Raw genomic sequence first — 22,731 nt, forward strand, 5'->3', positions numbered from 1 at the left:
ACCCTTTACAATTATCTTTGTATAGCAATCATTTATATAATTAAATAAAGGCCTAGAACACAAGAAATAGAAGCAGAAATTGACCATCTGGTGCTTCAAACCTGCTCTACCATTCAATATCATAGCTAATCTTCTACTTCAACTCCACCTTCCTGCACTATTCCCATAACCAGGGATTCCCTCAGCATTCAAACAAAAATCTATCCATCTAGGTCTTGAATATACTGAATATTAGCACTCAGGTACAGAATTCCAAAAGATTCATAATCCTCCGAAATGAATAAATTTCTCCTCATCTCAGTCCTAAACAGCTGACCTCTTATTCCAAGACTGCGACCTCAATTCTAGACTCCCCACCCTGGGGAACATTCACCAGCATCCAATCTGCCAAGCCCCTGTCCGATTTTATACTTTTGAAATGAGACCACCTCACATTCTTCTAATCCCGAGGGAATATAGGCCTAATATACTCCATTTTTCTTCACAGGACAATTTCTTCATTGCAGGAATCAGTCTCGCGATTTTTTGTTGCATTCCCGATACATCCTTCCTTAGCTAAGGAGAGCAAAGCTGTACACAGCAGTCCAGGTATGCTTTTACCAAGGCCCTATATGACTGCAGTAAGACTTTATAACAAAGGAATTGGAGTACAAGAGTCAACAACAATTTGCAATTATACAGTGCCTTCAACAAAACAAAATGTGTCAAGGTGCCGTACAAGTGTTACCAAACAAAGTCCGACAATGAGCCACATAAGAATATATCAGGCTAGATAACCATCAAGAGGGAGGTTGTAAGGAGCGATTTAAAAAGGGGGATAAAAGTGGTGGAGAAATTTAGGGAATTCCAGAACATTAGCGCCTTGGCAACTGAAGGCCGCCAATGGTGGAGTGACTAAAGTTAGGAATGATGGAGACACCAAAATTAGTGGAGATCAGAGATCTTGTGGGGGCATGCAAACCTAACATACCATTTGCTCTCCAAATCGCTAGCCGTACCTGCAGGTTAACTCTTAAAACCACAATTTCCCAGTTTCTCTCCTTTTTAAAAAAAATTCTAGTTTTGCCTCATAGCTCCAGCGACCCGGGTTCGGTTCTGGGTACTGCCCGTGCGGAATTTGCAAGTTCTCTATGTGATCGCGTGGGTTTCCGCAGGGTGCTCCAGTTTCCTCCCACAGCCAAAGACTTGCAGGTTGATAGGTAAATTGGCCGTTGTAAATTGCCTCTAGTGCAGGTAGGAGAATGGTGGGGATGTGGTCGGCAATATGGGATTAACATGGGATTGGTATAAATGGGTAGTTGATGGTCGATCCAGACTCGGTGGACCGAAGGGCCCGTTTCAGTGCTGCATCTCTCTACTTCTACTACTTCAATAGAATACAGAGCTTCTTATTTTTCATCCCATTTGTTATCCAGTTTATTATTCAGTCCCACGTTCTACCTTGAATTTCAATTAAGTTGAATTTGACCAGCAGTAAATTGGTTTATCTCAAGAGGTTTTCTAGAAGTCCAAATAAAGAGTTCCACTATCCACTTTATTTGTGATAAGCTCAAAAAGCCAAAGATGTTTGTTTAGCAGTGTCTTTATATTCTTCGTGGTGTTGACAGTCTCTTAGTACTTACATAACAATAGTCTAACCTGTCTGGAATCCATTATTCTGCCCACCATTGAGTCTATAATTGGCTGGACCCAATTTGTCTCTATTTTAGTAGAGTTACAAGCTTTCACTCGATTACAATGGGTTTTTTTTTGGTGCAATTCACCCGAAATCAGCGTAAGCAATGCAAAAAAATTGTGAAATTTTAAGTACAAATTAAGCATGTGCAAGTTTAAAAATACTCAGACCTATTGCAATCCGAGGAAGACCTTACACTGGAAAAGGCCATTCAAATAGGCTGAAGTTCGCAAACAGAATAGGGACATTCCCCAAGCTGCAGACAAGCTGTAGATGAGAAGGAGTCCAATTCCCGTCCAACTGGTTAAACCAAAGCCAGGGAAACACTTTGAGGAAGAGAGGGAAAAAAAACAAACACAGGCGACAAGGTGCATGACATAGGAAAACCTTGCCACTGTTGTGAAGCTAAGAAGACCCACAGATGAAAGCAGTGCCCAGCAAGTAAAGCTGAGATTTTAAGTGGAAAAGCTGGACGATGGGAAGATGTGCCACAACAAAACTTCTTCACTTAAAAAAGGTACAAAGATGACCTTCATGCAAACAGCAGTGAATGAAGTCCAACAATACCCACAAGAGAAAGAACCAGGGGTGTTCTTCTGAGAAATCAATAATCCAGACCAAGATTTCTGGACAACAGACGACATCGACATGAATGGACACCTCACAATTGTAAGCTTGACACAGGGGAGAGCATCACAGTATTGTCCGATCAAGAGCCTTGGGTGAAGAGATATTACCTGCAACTGACAGATATACAGCTGCATCATCCAGGCGGGACACAACTGTGAGTTAAAGGCAAACTCCAAGCAACTCTTCAGCATTATCCGTCTTACACAATCAAGAATTTTCTTCAAGTAGGAATGCATGCTTACAACTGCAGTTGATTAAAAAGATAGCTGAAGTCAAACAAAAGGTAAACAATTTTTTTCAAAACAGTATTCCCAAAGCTGTTCGCAAGGCTCGGAAAACTAAAGGCAGAGTGCAGGATCACTCTGAAGGAAGGGACCAGACCAAGAAGAATTCCTTATCCCTTATTAACCAAAGTCCAAGAACAATTGAAGGAGGTGACAAGAATGGGCATTATCTCTCCAATAACACAACCAACAGTCTTGTTCAGTCATGGTTCCTGTCCACAAGCCAAATATGCGTGGATTCATCACAGCTCAACAAAGCAAAAGCAAATGGAGATTCACCCAATGACTACGGTGGATGACAGTTTATCAAACTCTGAGAACCAGGTTTACAAAACTTGGTGCCAATAGTGGTTTTTGGCACATACCCCTGGATGAGGCCAAGGTTATTGACTACGTTCATAACATCTTTTGGGCAATTTTGTTTCAATAGGTTACCATTCAGAATAACCTCCACACCAGTTTATTGCTCAATGACACTGCTGTGTGGATTATCACCAGCAGAATTGCTAATGGGAAGGAAGTTAAGAACACAACTTCCACTATTGCTTTGACAATTAATGCCTGGATTGAAACTCAAGACTACAAGAAAGTTCAAGAAAGAGAAATCTCCTACAGAAGGAAACAAACCTGGAATGGCAATAGGAGAGTGAGTGAGAAGCTCACCCAAATTAAACAATGGCAAAAAGGTTTGGAAAAGTGACCTGGAACGAGAAGGTACAGTAATTCAAAACATGGAGGACGAATCAGTAAATGTTAAATGAATGAAAAAGGATCATTCCTACTGTGCAAAAGCAACAGCCAATAATCCATCTGCAAGTTTCAGTTTAGGACAAACAAACAAAATACTACTACAACCCGTAGAAACAAAAAAACCCAAGTAAGCAAACCAGACTTCCTACAAAAGACTACTGATCGTCCCAGAAAGATTACAACCAGATCGAGGAGAGTTGTCAAACCTTAAATGAGACTGAATCTAATGTCAGACTTGTTGGGGGGTTGCAGAGGAGAGCGTGTGAGTGTGAGAATAGAGGTCATAAATATATGTATGTTGCAAAAATGTCAGATAAAGACTGAGAGGAGACATAATAGAAGGTTGCAAGAGGGTTAATACTGAAGACAGTGAGAGACCCCTCCCACTGTACAAGCGATGATGTAACAGTCACATACGATAGGCTTGAGATAATGATATAGAAGTACGAAGGATGCTAGCTTAGGTGGCTCGCGGAAAGTGTACATAGTAACTGTAAATAATAAAGAGTTGTTAGTTAACCTTTACCAGAATCTAAGACTTTCTCTAGAACACCTTACAAATGCCATTAATACAAACCGAACAACACAACAATGTGAACCTGCAATAAAGCAAATATAGGATAATAGACTAGGCAGAGAGGTGGCCGATGGAATTTAATACTGACAAGCGTGAAGTGATGCATTTTGGCAGAATAAATAGAGGCAGGCAATATATATTTAAATGCACAGTTCTAAAACATGTGCAAGAACAGAAGGACTTGGGGGTACATATGCATCAATCTTTGAAGGTGACGCGACATATTCAGAGTGGTTAGTAAAGCATATGGGATCTTAGGCTTCATAAATATTTGCATTGAGTACAAAACCAGGGAAGTTATGTTGAAATTTTATAAAGCTCTGGTTAGGTTCCAACTGGAGTATTGTGTCCAGTTCTGGTCAGCACAATTTAAGAAGGATAGGAGGGTCCTTGACAGGGTGCAGAGGAGATTTACCAGACTGGTTCCAGGATGGGGGAAATTTAGCTACAAAAAGGTTAGGTTGGAAAAACTGAAGGAAGATTTAATGGAAATGTGCAAAATGGCAGATTTTGATAAATTAGACAAGGAAAAATTGTTCCCATTAATTAATGGTACAAGGACTAGGGGACACAGATTGCAGGTTTTGGTCAAGGGATGTAGGGGGAACGTGAGAAAGAACTTTTTATTTTAAATGCTGTTTTTTTTTTAAATACTGGATTTCAGGTAAGTGGTCTTGACAGTTTAGAGACAGTGGAGATGTTGAGAAGTGGTCATGCGGTAGAGTTGGGTGTCATCAATGTATATGTGGAAACTGATGCGGTGTTTTTGGATGATGTCGCTGAGGGACAACATGTAGATGAGAAGCAGGAGGGGCCAAGAACAGATCCTTGGGAGAATACCACAGGCAATGGTGTTGGAATGGGAAGAGAAGCTATTGCAGGTGATTCTCCACCTACAATTAGACAGACAATAATGGAACAGGCATGAGTGCAGATCCCCCTGCTGAACAGGAGCTGCATTGGAGGAGGATAGTGCAGTTAATGTGTCAAGGGCTGCAGATAAGTCGACATGCAGGGATAGTTTACCTTTGTGGCAGTCAGCCAGGATGTCATTTGTGACATTAATAAGAGCCATTTTGTTACTTTGGTCGGTGCAGAAACTCAACTGGAAGGATTCAAACATAGAGATCTGGGAAAATTAGCCACAGGATCTAGGAGGCAACTCAAGGACTTGAGAGGAAAGGGGTGGGGGGGGGTTTGAAGATGGGATGGTAGCTGCAATGACAGAGAGGTCAAGGATTGGTACTTTGAAGCAACATGACGACAGCAGATTTGAAGAGGGGAAGAGTGCCTGAAGAGAAAGAACCAACGTATCAGCCAACAAGGGAGCAGGGGTGGGGCTGATGGACCAGATGATGCCAGAGTGGGCATGACAGGAGATTGGAGACAAACTAAAGAAAGATGCAAATACAAAGCTAGGGTGGAGGAGGTGGGAGCCTTGGAGAAACCTTGGTTTGGTGGCCGAGGGGAAGGGAGGGAGCAGCAGAGGCAGCTGAATGGATGGTCTCAATCTTATTGACAGAAGTCCATGAGCTGCTCCTCCTTGTTGTTGTTGAGGGTGGAGAAGACAGGGGAGAGGGGCTCAAGACAACAATTTGTGGTAAAGAAAAGAATCTAGTTTTTGTTGCACTATTTCAGGATCAGCCTGAAGAACAGTTTTGGCAAATGAGAGCAGGACTGGACGGTGCTATAGGCAGTGCAGTCAGTTATGTCAGTGAATGACTAAACTAGTTGCCCGCCATATCTGTTCAAACATACTAATTAGGAGCAGGAGTCGGCCACTCAGCCCTTCAAGGCTGCTCCGCCATTCAATAAGTTCATGGCTGAACTGATCACTTCACATTTCCACCGCGTTGCTTATCAGGAATTTACCTCGGCCTTAAAAATATTCAAAAACTCTGCTTCCACCGCCTTTTGAGGCAGAGAGTTCCAAAGACTCACGACCCTCTGATAGAAAAGCATTCTCCTCATCTCAGTCTAAAATGGGCAACCCCTTATTTTTAAACACTGACCCCTAGTTCGAGATTGTCCCAGAAGAGGAAATATCCTTTTCACATCCACCCTGTCAAGACCTCTCAGGATCTTATAGGTTTCAATCAAGTCGCCCCTTACTCTTCTAAATTCCAGCAATTACAAGACTAGCCTGTCCAGTCTTTCCTCATAAGACAGCCAGCCCATTCCAGGTATTAGTCTGGGAAACCTTCTCTGTACTGTCTCCAATGCACTTATACCCTTCCTTAAATAAGGAGACCAGTACTGTACATAGTACTCCAGATGTGGTCTCACCAATGCCCTGTATAGCTGAAGCATACCCTCTCTACTTTTGTATTCAATTCCTCTCGCGATAAATGATAACATTCTATTAGCTTTCCGAATTACGTGCTGCACCTGCATATTAACCTTTTACGATTCATGCACGAGGACACCCTGATCCCTCTGCATCTCAGAACTCTGCAATCTCTCACCATTTAGATAATATGCTTCTTTTTTATTCTTCCTGCCAAAGTGGACAATTTTACAGAAAACCAATACTGGTAATATTGCAAATGTTTGCAAGTAATTAAAGCAGTAACAGTAAGTAGTGCAACTGGACAATAAAATTGTGATAATGATGTTCAAACTTCCAAAGTTCTGCAGGAAAGACAATTGAAACTAATTCTAATCCAAAGTTCTGTACCTTTACACATTGGTGGGTCCTTATCCCACTCTCCAGTCGCTGTGCAAACAATGTTTTTGTCACCAATCAATGAATAGTCTTTATCACATGTATATGTTGCTACAGCTCCAAATTTCCAGGACCCTCCTTCGGGTAATGATGACAATGTCCCATTATTAATACGTGGAGGATCAGCACATGTGACAACTGGGGAAAAAAAGGAATTCAGTCAGAGTCCCACACAGACTGCCAAATCAAATGCCTCAGAGGCAAAACACAAAGTTAACCAACACAAGAAAATGGCATTTTCACTTCTCTGTTCCATGCCCCATAACTCACTGAAGAACTGATTTTATGTGGATCTATTAAAGGAGGGTAGAGGAGTGACAAATACAAATGCTTTTATATTGACACGGTTTCAATTTAGATTTTGGAGACCATTGTCTGTGAGACAACTTTATACTGCTAGAATATAGAAGGAAGATTAAAGCAAGTCTTTCAGGATCCTTTAAAGACTGCTCTCACAGAAGGGATTAATAGGAAGCACAGTCCATGACAGTAGAGACTGTAAATAGCAGCTAGAAGTAGTCATTTAATTGATTGAATGGCAAATACTGAATTACAGCTCTTGAATTTAGAAGCTACACATAGCAAACCATTTGCATGTGGACATTTTGACAGAGTGAAATGCTTCATCTCATCACTGAATCCACTCATCGCTTCTTAATGAGTTCAGATTGTGCACAGTTGCATGGGTTCTAACACCATCTCTGCACTGGAGTCATGCAGTTATGACAACATTCTAGTAAGCAATGCAGAGATTGTTGGCCAGGCTTACAAACCTGAACATTATCCAGTTCATCATTCCAGAGGGGTCCTCAGGTAGATTTATGATGGGTTGTTAATATTTTCCTTGCACTGAATAAATGGATGAAATTCATGACCGTGTCTCAGTATTTCAATCACCAAATTGATCAACTCAGATTAGCTTCTTATGCTTCACGTTCGTTAGCATGAAATGTCGAATCAAAATATTTATCTATTTTTCCTGGCTGTACGAGAAAATTAGTACCCTAACCTCGGAGAGTCCAAACTACAGCAAGTAAAAAGCTGGCAGGTGAAGCCAGCACACCTTATATGTGAATTCCTTTACTGTGGTTCATTGTCTTATTTCTGTATACAACCATTCTACACAAATTTAGAACTCTAACTTACTTTCACAGGTTGGAACCTGGCCATCCCAACCATTAGCTGTACACCGCCGGTAGTTCCTACCAACTATCTGGTATCTGGGGGGAAAAAAAAAAACTGCTGCAGGATCAAAAAGAAAGTCACTCAATATCAACCAAGAATTAAATAGAACAGTGGTAATGTGTTCAGAAAAGAAATTCAAGGGTTGGTTGTAAACGATTAAATCTATGAAACTGTCAATACAGTACTTTTGTTCAGTGAAAAAAAAGGATAAATAATGTACATTAGCAGTGGAATACAGTATAAATCAAAATAACTTGTATTGTTAGGGTCCAGCTCATTTGGGGCCATGCCTTCAGTTGTCTAGGCACTAAGCCCTTGAACTCCCTCCCTGAAGCTCTCCAATTTATTGCCTCTCTCTTCACCTTTAAGCCAATTTCTTTGACCAAGCTTTCTGTTAGCTGTCCCAATACCTCATGTAGTTCGGTGACAAATTTTGCCTGATAATGTTCCTGTGTAGCACTTTGGGAAGATTTTTACGACATTAACAGGTGCTATATAAATAAATGAAAGTTGTTGCTGGATTTTGGTCAGCTGATCAAAGGAAGAATATTTGTCGTGGCTCAGAGTTGAACTGCAGTGTAAATTACTTATTTAACAGGAGCCAGCGAATGTGAAACTCCAAAAGCCTATTATGGAAGGATAACGCTGGAACCTAGCTTCACTCAGTTTCACATTTATTGCACAGAGCAAAAGGATCACAAACATGTAGCACCTCACTCACCACCTCAAGTCTCAGTGAGTGCCTTCTTCTAAGTGCTCAACTAAGACCCCACTTAGCACCCTTTACCTGCATATAATCAAACTATTGATACACAATTAACAGATCAAGAGCAAATACCATAATTCAATTGTGAACCCCCAGATCAACACGTTAAATATCTTTTATGTGAACATTGTTAATGGATGATCATTCACATCATTAACTGTCCACAATTTAATAATTGGACAACCAAGCTGTTGCATAATTGTAAAATACAAGAAAAAGACTGCACATAGAACAGGAAGCCATATTCAGAGACACAAAGGTAAATCACCATCAGGAATGTAATAAGCAAGTGGTCTCCTGGCTTGAAACAATATGAAGATACCATGGCAGACCTCAATTTAATTACTATTTTCAAAAAAAAAAACTGAACCTTGACTGTAGTCAGCAATCCTATTTCCGAACATCGAATTAGGAGCAGAAATAGGCCAGTCGGCCCCTCGAGCCTGCTCTGCCATTCAATAAGATCATGGATGATGTTTGTGTTTCAGATTCCACACCCCCATCTACCCCCAATAACCCTCGGTTCCATTGCCTATAACAAGAAGAATGGAAATACTGAACACTTACCCTTCATCACAATAAAATGTAGCGTTATTTCCAAAAGTGGTATCCATTGCCACAAAATACCCATTCAGAAGCTCTCCAGGATTGCCACAGTTTTTGGCTAGATCGAGAAAAGTTGGGGGAAGAGTAGAGATGTTAAAATAGGCCACATTATCTCCAATATTTCACAGCAGTTTAATTATATGAAAACAACTGCACAATTTTTCAGAATATTCGATTGCCCCAACGCAAGGATTCAAGATTTAAGCAAATTAAAGACGCACTCCAATGATACAATATTTGGGAATGTCAGGACTTTGATTTTAATGGAGACCCAAGACAATCGTGTAATGCACTGTTTCACCAGTCAATCCAAACTCAAATGGTGCAGCTTTATTTTAATAATGCTTATCTCCATTAAGCCAAGGCTGAATATTTCCATACTAATGAATAAATCGAGAGAGGTGCAGAAATTCAGCAACTTTCTTGACTAATTTGTGATAAAGACAGGTAAAGAAAAAGGAAGACTTGCATTTATATAGCCACTTATCACAGTGCTGGTTAATCTCTGTTTCATGCTATTGGCTGGGGGAAACATGTTACTCAGAACATTGAGAAAACACTTTCAATAGTAAAAGCAGAAAATGCTGGAAGTACTCAGTAGGTCTGACAGCATCTGTGGAGAGCAAAACAGCATTAACGGCCAGAATTTTAGACTGGTCCGGAGGCCCCGCCCAACAGCCAAAAAAAGTTGGGGGTTGGCAACCTCCACGGAGCCTGTAAGCTCCGTTGTAATTTTATGCTACCCAGGCCCTTAATTAATTTGCCTCGGGCAGGACTTCTGCCCCACTGAGACAGGAATTCCTCCTCGAAGAGCTACCGGCCAATTAGCAGGCAGGCAGCTCTTCAGCAGCAGCGCAACTGGGAGCTGTGGCCACTGCTGGGACTGCACCTAGACAGGACCAGCAATATGGACAAGGCACTGGAATACAAGCAACTGTGTGGGGCCTTTCAGAGGACAATTGGCTGGGCCCCAGTGAGACAGGGCAGGGAGGTACTCCAGTGTGGATGGCTCATGCTGCGGGGCGGGGCAGGACCTCCATGGGCACCGAGCATCCAATTAGACGGAGGCCCCTCCACCCCATCCCCACACCACTCCACAAGGAGGCCGCCAGGTTTTACTGGGCAACGGTCTGAGCTACTGAACTGCCCGCCCACCATTGGTCATATAGCAGCAGCAGCTGACCTAGAGTGGGCCGGCCATTTGTCCCCTCCTCCACCGCTGGTAAAACTGAGTGGGAGCTGGGGGATGCTGTTCCCACTGCAATTTTATGTACCCCCAATACCTGCCACCAGCCCACACCTGCATGGAGCATAAAATTCTGGCCAATGTTTCAGGTCAATGACCTTGCATCACACCTGATAAGTCAAATGTTTTCCCCTCTCCACAGACGCCGTCAGACTTGTTGAGTACTTCCAGCATTTTCTGTTTTATTTACGATTCAGTATGCAGAGCATTTTGCATCTGTAACAGTTTTAATTGTCACTGGATCTTCAATGTTCACCCAGAGAGATGGGCCATCTGTTTAGTCTCTCAAAGGACAGCACCTTCAAAAGTGCAGCAACCTGAAGTGCCATCCTAGATCATACGCTCGCAGCCTGGTGTGCAGCTTAACCCAAAACGTTTTGACTCAACTGACAAAGCAAGCCACACTGCCCAGTTAGGCATTTCCTGTCCACAACTCAAATTAGGGTCCTGAACAGAAAAAAAAACTGCTTTGGAGGGAGGGGTTTCATAAATATTTAGGAACAGCAGGAACTGTGCTTCAGTCAAATATGTATAATAGTCCAATTCTGAACTTGTTCAGCCTCCAATAGGTCTCCCACATACAGGCTACTCGGCCTTTGTTTTTTCTGCAAGCAGCTGGATAAATTATCTAACTTACACTCTTGCCAATTCACAAAAGTAAGGCATAAACTAGAAAGCTGCCATCTGGAGGTCATCTCCAGGAACTATCATAACACTCAATGTTGCACCAAGCTTAGGCTGGCTCTGCAATTACACTGACCAGCTTTTGAGTAACTGTTGCAATATTTCAGAGGTGGCCACACCGAGGCATACACGAGGAGTGTGAATCCAATAGAGAATGTGGAACAATTACCACTTGCAGTAGGGAATCCTAGACACACATCAGGCACACAAATGAACCCTGGCTCCATAAAAGGAGAAATGATGATAGGTGTTCAAGACCTGTTCGAGGGAAAGCATGCTAATTCTCTTTCCTCAGGGACCAGCATGTAGAAATTAACATGCTCAGTTTGCAGACTGGAGTGTCACAAAAGCTAAAGTAGACAGCAGTTGATACTATCTGGTTGGATATTTCACTTGACTGGAGTTAGTATTGGCCTGGCTGCTGTTTCAGTATCAATGAACTTGGAGATTTTGATTACAATACCATTGTTCCTACCTCTGATCTATATTAAAAATAGAAGGGTTCCAAAACTGATCTCTAGGATACCAAACATATACCTTTCAAATCCTGCTTTTAAACCAAATATCCATCTGGCACCACATTTTAACCCCTCAACTGTGACACCTTATTTTAGCCATTATTCATCAGTGTGGAACTTTATTAAAATCTCTCTGAAATCCAAGTATAACATCAATTGCATTTCCCATGTCCACTATGTAAATCTTCAAAAAATAAAACTCAGTTTAGTTAAATGGGACCTCATTGTGCAGAAGTTGTTGGTGCTCTCTCTAACATCAGGCATCAATTTTATGGAGAGCCATGCATAAAATGTTTGGGAGGCTGGACCCTAATTCTTGATTAGGGATTAGGGATTGCTGGAAACTATATATTTGGGAGGGAGCTCCTGGTAGCATTAGAGTTGCTGACCCTTTCAGAAGACCCTTCCCACTGGTGGGAAGGTGTAATTCCAAGATTACAAGACAGTTCCATTATAAATTTGGGACAGCAATTAGAACAAAGAACAGTACATCACAGGAACAGGCCATTCAGCCCTCCAAGTCCGAGCCAATCTTGATGCCTGCCTAAACTAAAACCTTCTGCATTTCCGGGGACCGTATCCCTCTATTCCCATCCTATTCATGTATTTGTCAAGATGCCTCTTAATAGATGATGTTAACAGGAAATGTGCACAAGCAAATGATATCAAGATATTCGTGAATTCTTATGCCTGTTATGCTGCAAGATGACATTGAAGAGCAGTCACACTTCTCTATTTTGTGCAACTAGCATTAGGTTCAAGTACTCCAGGGTCAAATACAGATCAAGATTCTTCCCCATCCTCACTCTAGCTCAATAATCTGTTGTAATGCATTTCTGAATTGGGTCATTTCTCACATCAGCCATCCTAGCACCTGTTGAGTTTTGAAACTAACAAATCCATCATTCTCAAAGTCACATGCACAGTATCCAACACACATCCGAAAGGATTACACTTGCTGTGCCCATCACACTTAGAAGAATCAAACAGACTGTGTTCATTAGCCAGATACAATTCAATACACTAAAGGATTTTGGTATTGAGAGAAAGGAAATATATTTCATTTAGCTTGCAGGAACAAAGGAATTCTTATATGTAGCTTTACTGGGGCTTAAAACGTTGGCAAAATAAATAGACAAGACAATAAAAAGACAAGCAAAATCTTTGGCTTCATACCTAGAGATCTACAATACCCAGTGGTGCAGTGGTTAGCACCGCAGCCTCACAGCTCCAGCGACCTGGGTTCGGTTCTGGGTACTGCCTGTGCAGACTTTGAAAGTCCTCCCTGGGACTGCGTGGGTTTCTGGCAGGTGCTCCGGTTTCCTCCCACAGCCAAAGACTTGCAGGTTGATAGGTAAATTGGCCATTGTAAATTGCCCCTAGTGTAGGTAGGTGGTAGGAGAATGGTAGGGATGCAGTAGGGAATATGGGATTAATGTAGGATTAGTATAAATGGGTGTTGCTGGTCGGCACAGACTCGGTGGGCTGAAGGGCCTGTTTCAGTGCTGTATCTCTCCACGACTCTATGACATAAGCATGGAGGTTGGCAAGCAGGATTCCTGCCAGGGGTCACCACAAAGGGATGTGGCCATTAGCTTTAAATGAAGACTCCATCCATTACTATGATTGGTCCTCCATCACTTCACTGGTCCAAAGCACTGCTCATCTTATTCAAATCAGATTGATTTGGTTAAATGGACCAGACAGTAAGGGTGGGATGTATCTAATGTGTTAATTCTACAGAATACAAGTTAAATCTTGTTTTAAAATAATATCCTGACTGTAGTGTTACAGACAGGTGGTAAAGGGTATCGGTGCTTCCCACTATTCACCTCCCAACTGACCACTATCGTATTTTGTTTACAATGATTAGTTGGGCAAGAGTGTTTAAGGGTCAAATGAAGACAAATAGTGAGGAAAAGGGTAAGTGGTTTAAAATGAGGTAGGTGTTAGTGGTTTACGGTAAACCTGCTGAATCTTCGAAGGAGGACAGTCTCTTTTAAAGGTGCAGGCCTGAGTGTTTGTAGTCTTGAACTTGTTGGGGTGTTTTAGGTTTCTGCTGGTTAAGATTTCAGAGTGGAGGTGGTGGTCAATTTCACTTCTCTGTTGCAGCAGGTTTAAGTGAATTAACAGTAGGGCTACTTCTTGATGCTGGTCTGATCTCGCAGCCTTTGGCTGGAATGCTTTGGCTGATGCTGGCTTGTTCTCCCCTCTCTCTCCAGCGAGCTACATTATAAAGGTAAAAATCCATCACCTTAAAGTTTGTTAGGAGACACATGGCCTTCTTCCCTGGGGTGATCATTCAATGGACCAGGATGTAGTATCCATGGCTATCTATTGATGTCTGGATGGCTGCCATTCTGTTCTGATGTGGTTACTTCACACCTATTCAGTTTTGCTAAGAGACACGAGTCCATCTGTCTCTGGAAAACTTTATTAGTTAATTCGTGTGGCTAGAAGTTATCAATATGCAATTGTGCTTACAATTTCAAAAGGGTTCTCCCTACAGCTATTTCAGACAAGGTTAACGAATTCCATCGTTGCAGACAAATTTGTGGATTCCTAGTACAGGGCAGGTCACGTGACTGCTACTCCACTGGATGTCGGCTTTTTAAATTCAGAATTTTTCCATTTCATTGTTTATTTCATCACAGCTCCTTCTGTGCATGACAGTGGTTTACAAACAGGCTCAGATAAGATTACTTAACCATCTATGCCCTGATCTTTGGATTTAAGAGCTAACAATTTCTGGCACTCTGATTGACCTTGCTTATGTTCCAATTTACCCAGTTAAAAGAAAGAAACTTAATCATTTAACGTCACTTCTGCTCAGCCTTGATCAACAAATGATAACAGTCGATTCTAGTATAGCTAGTTCAGTCAGAAATAGATCGCTGACAAACAAAGAACAACAGAACAGCACAGGAACAGGCCATTCGACCCTCCAAGCCTGCGCCGATCTTGATGCCTCTATAAACTAAAACCTTCTGCACTTCCGGGGACCGTATCTCTCTATTCCCATCCCATTCATTTATTTGTCAAGATGCCTCTTAAACGTCGCTATCGTACCTGCTTCCACCACCTCCCCCGGCAGCAAGTTCCAGGCACTCACCACCCTCTGTGTAAAGAACTTGCCTCGCACATCCCCTCTAAACTTTGCCCCTCGCACCTTAAACCTATGTCCCCCGAGTAACTGACTCTTCCACCCTGGGAAAAAGCTTCAGACTATCCACTCTGTCCATGCCACTCATAACTTTGTAAACCTCTATCATGTCGCCCCTCCACCTCCGACGTTCCAGTGAAAACAATCCGAGTTTATCCAACCTCTCCTCATAGCTAATGCCCTCCAGACCAGTCAACATCCTGGTAAACCTCTTTTGTACCCTCTCCAAAGCCTCCACGTTCTTCTGGTAGTGTGGCGACCAGAATTGCACGAATATCCCAAGTGCGGCCAAACTAAAGTTCTGTACAGCTGCAGCAGGACTTGCCAATTTTTATGCTCTGTGCCATGACCGATGAAGGCAAGCATGCCGTATGCCTTTTTGACTACTTTATCCACCTGCATTGCCACTTTCAATAACCTGTGGACCTGTACGCCCAGATCTCTCTGCCCATCAATACTCCTAAGGGTTCTGCCATTTACTGTATACTTTCCACCTGTATTAGATCTTCCAAAATGCATTACCTCACATTTGTCCAGATTAAACTCCATCTCCCATTTCTCCGCCCAAGTCTCCAACCGATCTATATCCTGCTGTATCCTCTGACAATCCTCATCACTATCCGCAACTCCACCAACCTTTGTGTCGTCCGCAAACTTACTAATCAGACCAGCTACATTTTCCTCCAAATCATTTATATATACTACAAACAGCAAACGTCCCAGCACTGATCCCTGCGGAACACCACTAGTCACAGCCCTCCATTCAGAAAAGCACCCGTCCACTGATACCCTATGCCTTCTATGACCGAGCCAGTTCTGTATCCATCTTGCCAGCTCACCTCGGATCTCATGTGACTTCACCTTTTGTACCAGTCTGCCATGAGGGATCTTGTCAAAGGCTTTACTGAAGTCCATATAGACAACATCCACTGCCCTTCCTTCATCAATCATCTTCATCACTTCCTCAAAAAGCTCAATCAAGTTAGTGACATGCTCTATTAAAATCCAAGCTGATCCAGATGCAACGAAAAGGGAAGACAGACTCGGAAAAGGAGGAGTATCATTTATCTAAAGGACTACTAATACCTTTCTTGCTGACTAAAGTTACAAATCAACAATCATGAATACCCAGCAATTTAATGATGGCAAAGACATCCAAAAATGAGAGGCATATACCCAGTTTCCATTATTACCAGACTTCTGTCCCATTGCTAAAAATTGTGTGAACAGTAGGCATATGAAAGACGTTTTTCAAAAAAAAAAACCCCGAATACTCCAGTGTCATAAGCACCCAAAGTAGAAAACAAGTAGGTCCAGTGGATCATTATCCAATGATCCCTGCCAGGGTTTTACTCTGGGTGAGAAAATGATCAAGGACAAACTATGTTGCAGTCTACAGTTGAGTCACATCACCTCGGCTCACATAGAAGAATGGTCACTTGAGTGCAGTACTAAAAGGCTGCTCATTGCCATGGAAATGTATGAGTCATTTCGTTAGAGAGAAAATGAACCAAGGGAAATTAGAGCAGGGAGAGCAAATGGAGAGGAAATAAAGTTGCTCATTACGTACGTTCACAAACAGCCCGTAACGGTGACCAAGTTGAATTTGCCATGCAGGTAATAAGTCTTGAACTTCCTTCTTGAAACACATAACCTTCGTAACACTTGTAAGTAATATTAGTACCCACAGGAAAGGAGGTCTGAGAAATAAATTCATCATTTGGTGAGCCATTTTCCAATTGTGGAGGAGAGCCACAGTCACCTTCAAAAAAAAACACAAGTTCATAGTTTCAACAAGTCTCCCTTCCATTAGATATCTATTAGTGCATTTGGTCACATGTAAAGATTGCTCCCTTCATCTAAATACCCCAATCATTCCTTTCACCTAACACAAGGATTTTTGGGTTCTTTTACCTTGCATTTAGGTTTGAAATTGGTGAGGAAAATCTTTTGATTATAGACATCTTCCTTTTAGTAAAGAGACCAAAGTTGTGACTCTAAATAATGGATATTCAAAAATATGATTCAGCACAAAGGTGACTAAATGTCGAAATTACGTATTTAAATAAATGTAAAAATGTCTTGAAATATATTGCACAGTAACACAACTAAGTTATTCATTGAACTATCTTTTGTGTCTTTTAATGCCAGAGATACATTGAGGGGGGAGGGACAGAAACATGAAGAGGTCATTTTAACCCTGCATACATGGACAACAGGTGGACAGGTAAATTAAAATTGCACCAATGACTCGTCCACGGACACAGTGCTCAGTTCTCTTCTAATTTAACCTGCCCTGCCCTTCTGCACAGGGGCAAGGACACCCAGCACATACTGAGTGTTATTGGACATAAATTTGCATATTTAAAGAAGGACCGTCAGGACATGTCTGCAATTTCAACTGAATCCAGGCTGGTTTTCCTGCCAGGTGCAGCTAGTGGGCAGAGGATTTGGAGTATAGCAGTGGCCCAAACAGGTAAGTTTTTGAAGATTTTCTTTAAAAAGAAAAAACATAATGAAGCCAGGAGGAGCAGAAGGGCTCCAATGGGTCACACAGGGAAAGATTTAGGTCCCCTGCTTCTACCTTTCTCTCTTCCTGATCACCAGGCCATTGCAAAATCCTATCCACAAGACTTAGCCAAGTGCTAGTGACCATTTCTTTGGTCCTGGCCAGTGGCCTCCTGGAACTCAACCATTTGCTCACACCCACTGGCTAGCTGTCACCAGTTTCAGACAAGCAACTGACTGGGGTATGCAGATGAGGCTCTCGAGTTAAAACCTCCCAAGCTTTACAGTGTTGAGGTCAATGTAGGTTTGGTGCTCATGTCTTTATTAGCCTTTATTAGCCGAGGCATAGAATATAAGAGTGGGGGAGTTATGATGGAGCTGTATAAAATGCTCGTTAGGCCACAGTTGGAATACTGTGTACAGTTCTTGTCGCTATACTACAGGAAGGATGTGATTGCACTGGAGAGGGTGCAGAGGAGATTCACCAGGATGTTGCATGGGCTGGAGCATTTCAGTTATGAAGAGAGACTGGATAGGCTGGGGTTGTTTTCCTTGGAGCAGAGAAGGCTGAGGGGGGACCTGATTGAGGTGTACAAAATTATGAGGGGCATTGATAAGATAGATAGGAAGAAATTTTTTCCCTAGTGACGAGGTCAATAACTAGGGGGCATAGATTTAAGGTAAGGGGCAGGTGGTTTAAAGGGGAGTTGAGGAGGAATTATTTCATCCAGAGGGTGGTTGGAATCTGGAACACACTGACTGAAGGAGTGGTAGAGGCAGGAACACTTACGACATTCAAGAAATATTTAGATGAGCACTTGAAACGCCACAACATACAAGGCGACGGGCCAAGTGTGGGGAAATGGGATTAGTTAGGTCAGGAGCTTGATGGTCAGCATAGGCTCGTTGGGCCGAAGGGCCTGTTTCTGTGCTGTAAAACTCTATGATTCTATGTCCTCAGTTCACCTGATTCATACTTGGTTCACACGGAGGTGAAAGTGTTCATCCTAACTGTCACCTGGGAAGCAGATATAGATCGGAGTGTGCAGGAGGGGAATAATGGGGAAGCAAATCTTAATCCAGGATAGGATGTGGGTAGCTGAGTTTTGACCAAGCTGCAGTTTACAGACAGAAAAAAAAGAGGATGGAATGTCAGCAAGGAAGATTTGAGAGAAATTAAGTGTAGCGGTGACAAAAGCATTCATAAGACAGGAGGCGAGAGACAGCAATATGTAGTCTTGGTAATGGCTAAGACGTGGGATTTGAAACTCAACACTGCATCAAACACAACTCCAAGGCTTCACAGAACCTGAAGCAGTCTCAGTGGCAGCAAAATGGATGGAATCAGTGGCAAAAGTAGAGTTCATTGCAGTGGCCGGTAACAATAGCTTCAGTCTTCTTGATGTTAAGCTGGAGGAAAATTTCACTCATCCACAACTTGTCAGACAATTTGACAGCAGGGGTAGCCAGAGGGTTCCAGAAAAATGGAGGAGAAGTACAGCTGGGTCTCCTCAGCATATTGTTCCAATTAGAATATAGTTCCACTTGTATTAAATTTAATCCAAGCAGAATTCAAATGAGTGAACTTTGACATGAAGTAGGACTGCTATTCATTGGGAAGGATAATGAGGCATTTACCCAAGTACCTATCCATTTTGCAACAGAAAACTGGGGTGCAAGTTACACTCCTGCACGTATCTTATGTTCGTACAGTAATGAGGGAGTGCGGCATCGTTGTTAGCGCTTCATTTGTCCACATAACTACAATGTCTATTGTGGCATTTTGATGGATGGGAGGAAGTGATTTATTTAAGAACAACTTACTTTGTAATTATTTTAAAGTCCAGCTGGGTGCAGTTCATTTGTCATACTTCCTGTACCACACCTTGTGCATCATGTGTATACAAGTCAATAATTACAAGAAATTTGCCCAAGTTTAATGTTTGTAAAACAATATAAAAAAAATCAGAATTGAACAGATCTAAAATGTAGTGACTACCAGCAGGCAGGAATGAAAATGACCAAATAGTTCCTGCCAGAAAAAATCCCCAAAACAGTCATTCTACAAACAAAAGAAAGGTGTTGACTAACCAAATTACTAAAAATGTTATCAATACATCAGCCATAGTTATTGTTCTACAGTTAAAAATATTGGTCAATTGGAGAAAAATCCACACAATATTGAGGCATTTGAAAAAAATTGGATAAAGCTCCACCCACACCTCTTGGTTTCATGCTCAAGCTCAAGAAATGTTTACTCACGTGGTTCACAGGTAGGTGGTGGCGGTACAAATGTGTTATTTTCACTACATTCAATGACACTGTTTCCAACCATTTTAAAACCGTCGTTACATTTATAGGTGATTTCATCCCGATATCCATATGTAGGTCCAAAGCCTGCCACTACTTCTCCATTTCTCGGCACTTCAGGACGCTGACATTGAACAACTGTCAAAAGAGGAATGCATTATCTTCCAGTTAAATATTATACAGGTCTCGCTTTTATCTTTAAAAAGTCAGTTTGTGCAAAACAGCAGGGGAGTGGGGTGGGGGGGGGGGGGGGGAGGGAAATGCTTTCTGCTCACTGAAGCAGAAAAATTCCTTCGGAAATATACAGAGGGTGAGATAAAACGAAAGAAAATTCTTGAACTTGTTCATGCAAAAGAAATACAATCCAGCAGTTAATTGCATTTTCAACTCCTCAAATGCCTTACTCCATGATCGTAGCCAGCAGAGTCTTTCAAATATTTAAATCCATTGAATAATTTTTATCCTTCAGGTTTGAATTTAGCTTCAAGTAATATTCGGGATATGCTGTATCAGTTCCATAACAGTTCATAGATAAATTAACGAGGTCTCCCTCAACTTTCTTTTCTTTAGATTGCAACACAAACTTCTCTGATCTGTTCATAGCTCATTCTTTTGCATTTGGGACCATTTTGATCTCTCGCAAAGTTGTGTTTAAGAGGAGTATGTACGAAGAGAGTTATCAGTATACTGACTTCAGCGCAAATAAGTTCAGAGAGTGGTCCTAAAGGAAGAGTGCTAAATTGGGGGAAGGCCAACTATACCAAAATTCGGCAGGAGCTGGGGAATGTAGATTGGGAGCAGCTGTTTGAAGGTAAATCCACATTTGATATGTGGGAGGCTTTTAAAGAGAGGTTGATTAGCGTGCAGGAGAGACATGTTCCTGTGAAAATGAGGGGTAGAAATGGCAAGATTAGGGAACCATGGATGACAGGTGAAATTGTGAGACTAGCTAAGAGGAAAAAGGAAGCATACATAAGGTCTAGGCGGCTGAAGAAAGACGAAGCTTTGAAAGAATATCGGGATTGTCGGCGCAATCTGAAATGAGGAATTAAGAGGGCTAAAAGGGGTCATGAAATATCTTTAGCAAACAGGGTTAAGGAAAATCCCAAAGCCTTTTATTCATATATAAGGAGCAAGAGGGTAACTAGAGAAAGGACTGGCCCACTCAAGGACAAAGGAGGAATGTTATGCGTGGAGTCAGAGAAAATGGGTGAGATTCTAAACGAGTACTTTGCATCGGTATTCACCGAGGAGAGGGACATGACGGATGTTGAGGTGAGGGACAGATGTTTGATTACTCTTGGTCAAGTCGGCATAAGGAGGGAGGAAGTGTTGGGTATTCTAAAAGGCATTAAGGTGGACAAGTCCCCAGGTCCGGATGGGATCTATCCCAGGTTACTGTGGGAAGCGAGAGAGGAAATAGCTGGGGCCTTAACAGATATCTTTGCAACATCCTTAAACACGGGTGAGGTCCCGGAGGACTGGAGAATTGCTAATGTTGTCTCCTTGTTTAAGAAGGGTAGCAGGGATAATCCAGGTAATTATAGACCGGTGAGCCTGACGTCAGTGGTAGGGAAGCTGCTGGAGAAGATACTGAGGGATAGGATCTATTCCCATGTGGAAGAAAATTGACTTATCAGTGATAGGCAACATGGTTTTGTGCAGGGAAGGTCATGTCTTACCAACTTAATAGAATTCTTTGAGGAAGTGACAAAGTTGATTGATGAGGGAAGGGCTGTAGATGTCGTATACATGGACTTCAGTAAGGCGTTTGATAAGGTTCCCCATGGTAGGCTGATGGAGAAAGTGAAGGCGCATGGGGTCCAAGGTGTACTAGCTAGATGGATAAAGAACTGGCTGGGCAACAGGAGACAGAGAGTAGCAGTGGAAGGGAGTTTCTCAAAATGGAGACGTGTGACCAGTGGTGTTCCACAGGGATCCGTGCTGGGACCACTGTTGTTTGCGATATACATAAATGATTTGGAGGAAAGTATAGGTGGTCTGATTAGCAAGTTTGCAGACGACACTAAGATTGGTGGAGTAGCAGATAGTGAAGGGGACTGTCAGAGAATACAGCAGAATATAGATAGTCTGGAGAGTTGGGCAGAGAAATGGCAGATGGAGTTCAATCAGGGCAAATGCGAGGTGATGCATTTTGGAAGATCCAATTCAAGAGTGAACTATACAGTAAATGGAAAAGTCCTGGGGAAAATTGATGGACAGAGAGATTTGGGTATTCAGGTCCATTGTTCCCTGAAGGTGGCAACGCAGGTCAATAGAGTGGTCAAGAAGGCATACGGCATGCTTTCCTTCATCGGACGGGGTATTGAGTACAAGAGTTGAATTCCATAATAATCCAATGTGATTAAGTACTAAATGAAAAACTTTTATACTCAAATAGCACATATTTATTAAATCTATGAATGCTTAACTTTTCAATAACTGTCGATTCTGCGGAATTGATAGAATGTTTAATCATAGATACCTACATCCTCTAACACAGATGCCTATTTTGAAGCATAGCAATCACAAGTGCACACAATATTCAAAGGGTAGTCTGACCACCGAATTGTTAAGACTGAGGCTTTAAGTTGGCAGGCTTATACTACACTTAGCCATGCATCCCAAAAATCATTTGCTTTTCAATTCTTTCTACATATTGGCAGTGACAGATCTAACGTCACTCAAAAGCTCCATGAGCAAACCTTAAATAAAAACAAGAAGTGCTGTAAATACTCAGCAGGGTTGGCAGCATCTGTGAGGACAGAAGGAGAGTTAACATTTCACGTCTGTGACCCTTCACCAGAACTGGCAAAAGTTAGAAATGTAAAAGATTTTAAGCAAGGGAAGGGGGCGGGGGGTGGGGCGCGTGAAGGGCAGCAGAGAAGAGAATAAAAAAGGAAAGCTCGTGATCGAGCAGAGGGCAGACGACATTAAATGACAAAGATGTCATGGGACAAAGGCAAAGGAGTGCTAATGGTTGTGGTGAAACACAAAGCATTAGTTCAGAGAGAATAAATGGCAGAATAATGAACAGCTCTGTCCAAAAGCACAAACATAAAAAACCAAGTTTAAGGGAGGCATGTGGTTTAAAATTGATAGAA

The 22,731-nt window shown here is 42.1% G+C and overlaps 1 protein-coding gene across 1 annotated transcript in view; it reads right to left on the bottom strand.

Moving 5' to 3' along the window:
* The window catches only part of LOC137384102 (zona pellucida sperm-binding protein 3 receptor-like), a 96,481-nt gene that overhangs the window by 57,034 nt on the left and 16,716 nt on the right, over positions 1–22,731 (bottom strand). Inside the window, exons 6-10 of the mRNA XM_068057709.1 lie at positions 19,580–19,765; positions 16,380–16,571; positions 9,160–9,256; positions 7,788–7,861; positions 6,594–6,779 (exon numbers count right to left, since the gene is read on the bottom strand). Coding sequence (XP_067913810.1) covers positions 6,594–6,779; positions 7,788–7,861; positions 9,160–9,256; positions 16,380–16,571; positions 19,580–19,765 — 735 coding nt within the window. The remainder of the gene's footprint in view (positions 1–6,593; positions 6,780–7,787; positions 7,862–9,159; positions 9,257–16,379; positions 16,572–19,579; positions 19,766–22,731) is intronic.

This window comes from Heterodontus francisci, chromosome 25 (assembly GCF_036365525.1).
Source record: "Heterodontus francisci isolate sHetFra1 chromosome 25, sHetFra1.hap1, whole genome shotgun sequence".
Lineage (NCBI taxonomy): Eukaryota > Metazoa > Chordata > Chondrichthyes > Heterodontiformes > Heterodontidae > Heterodontus > Heterodontus francisci.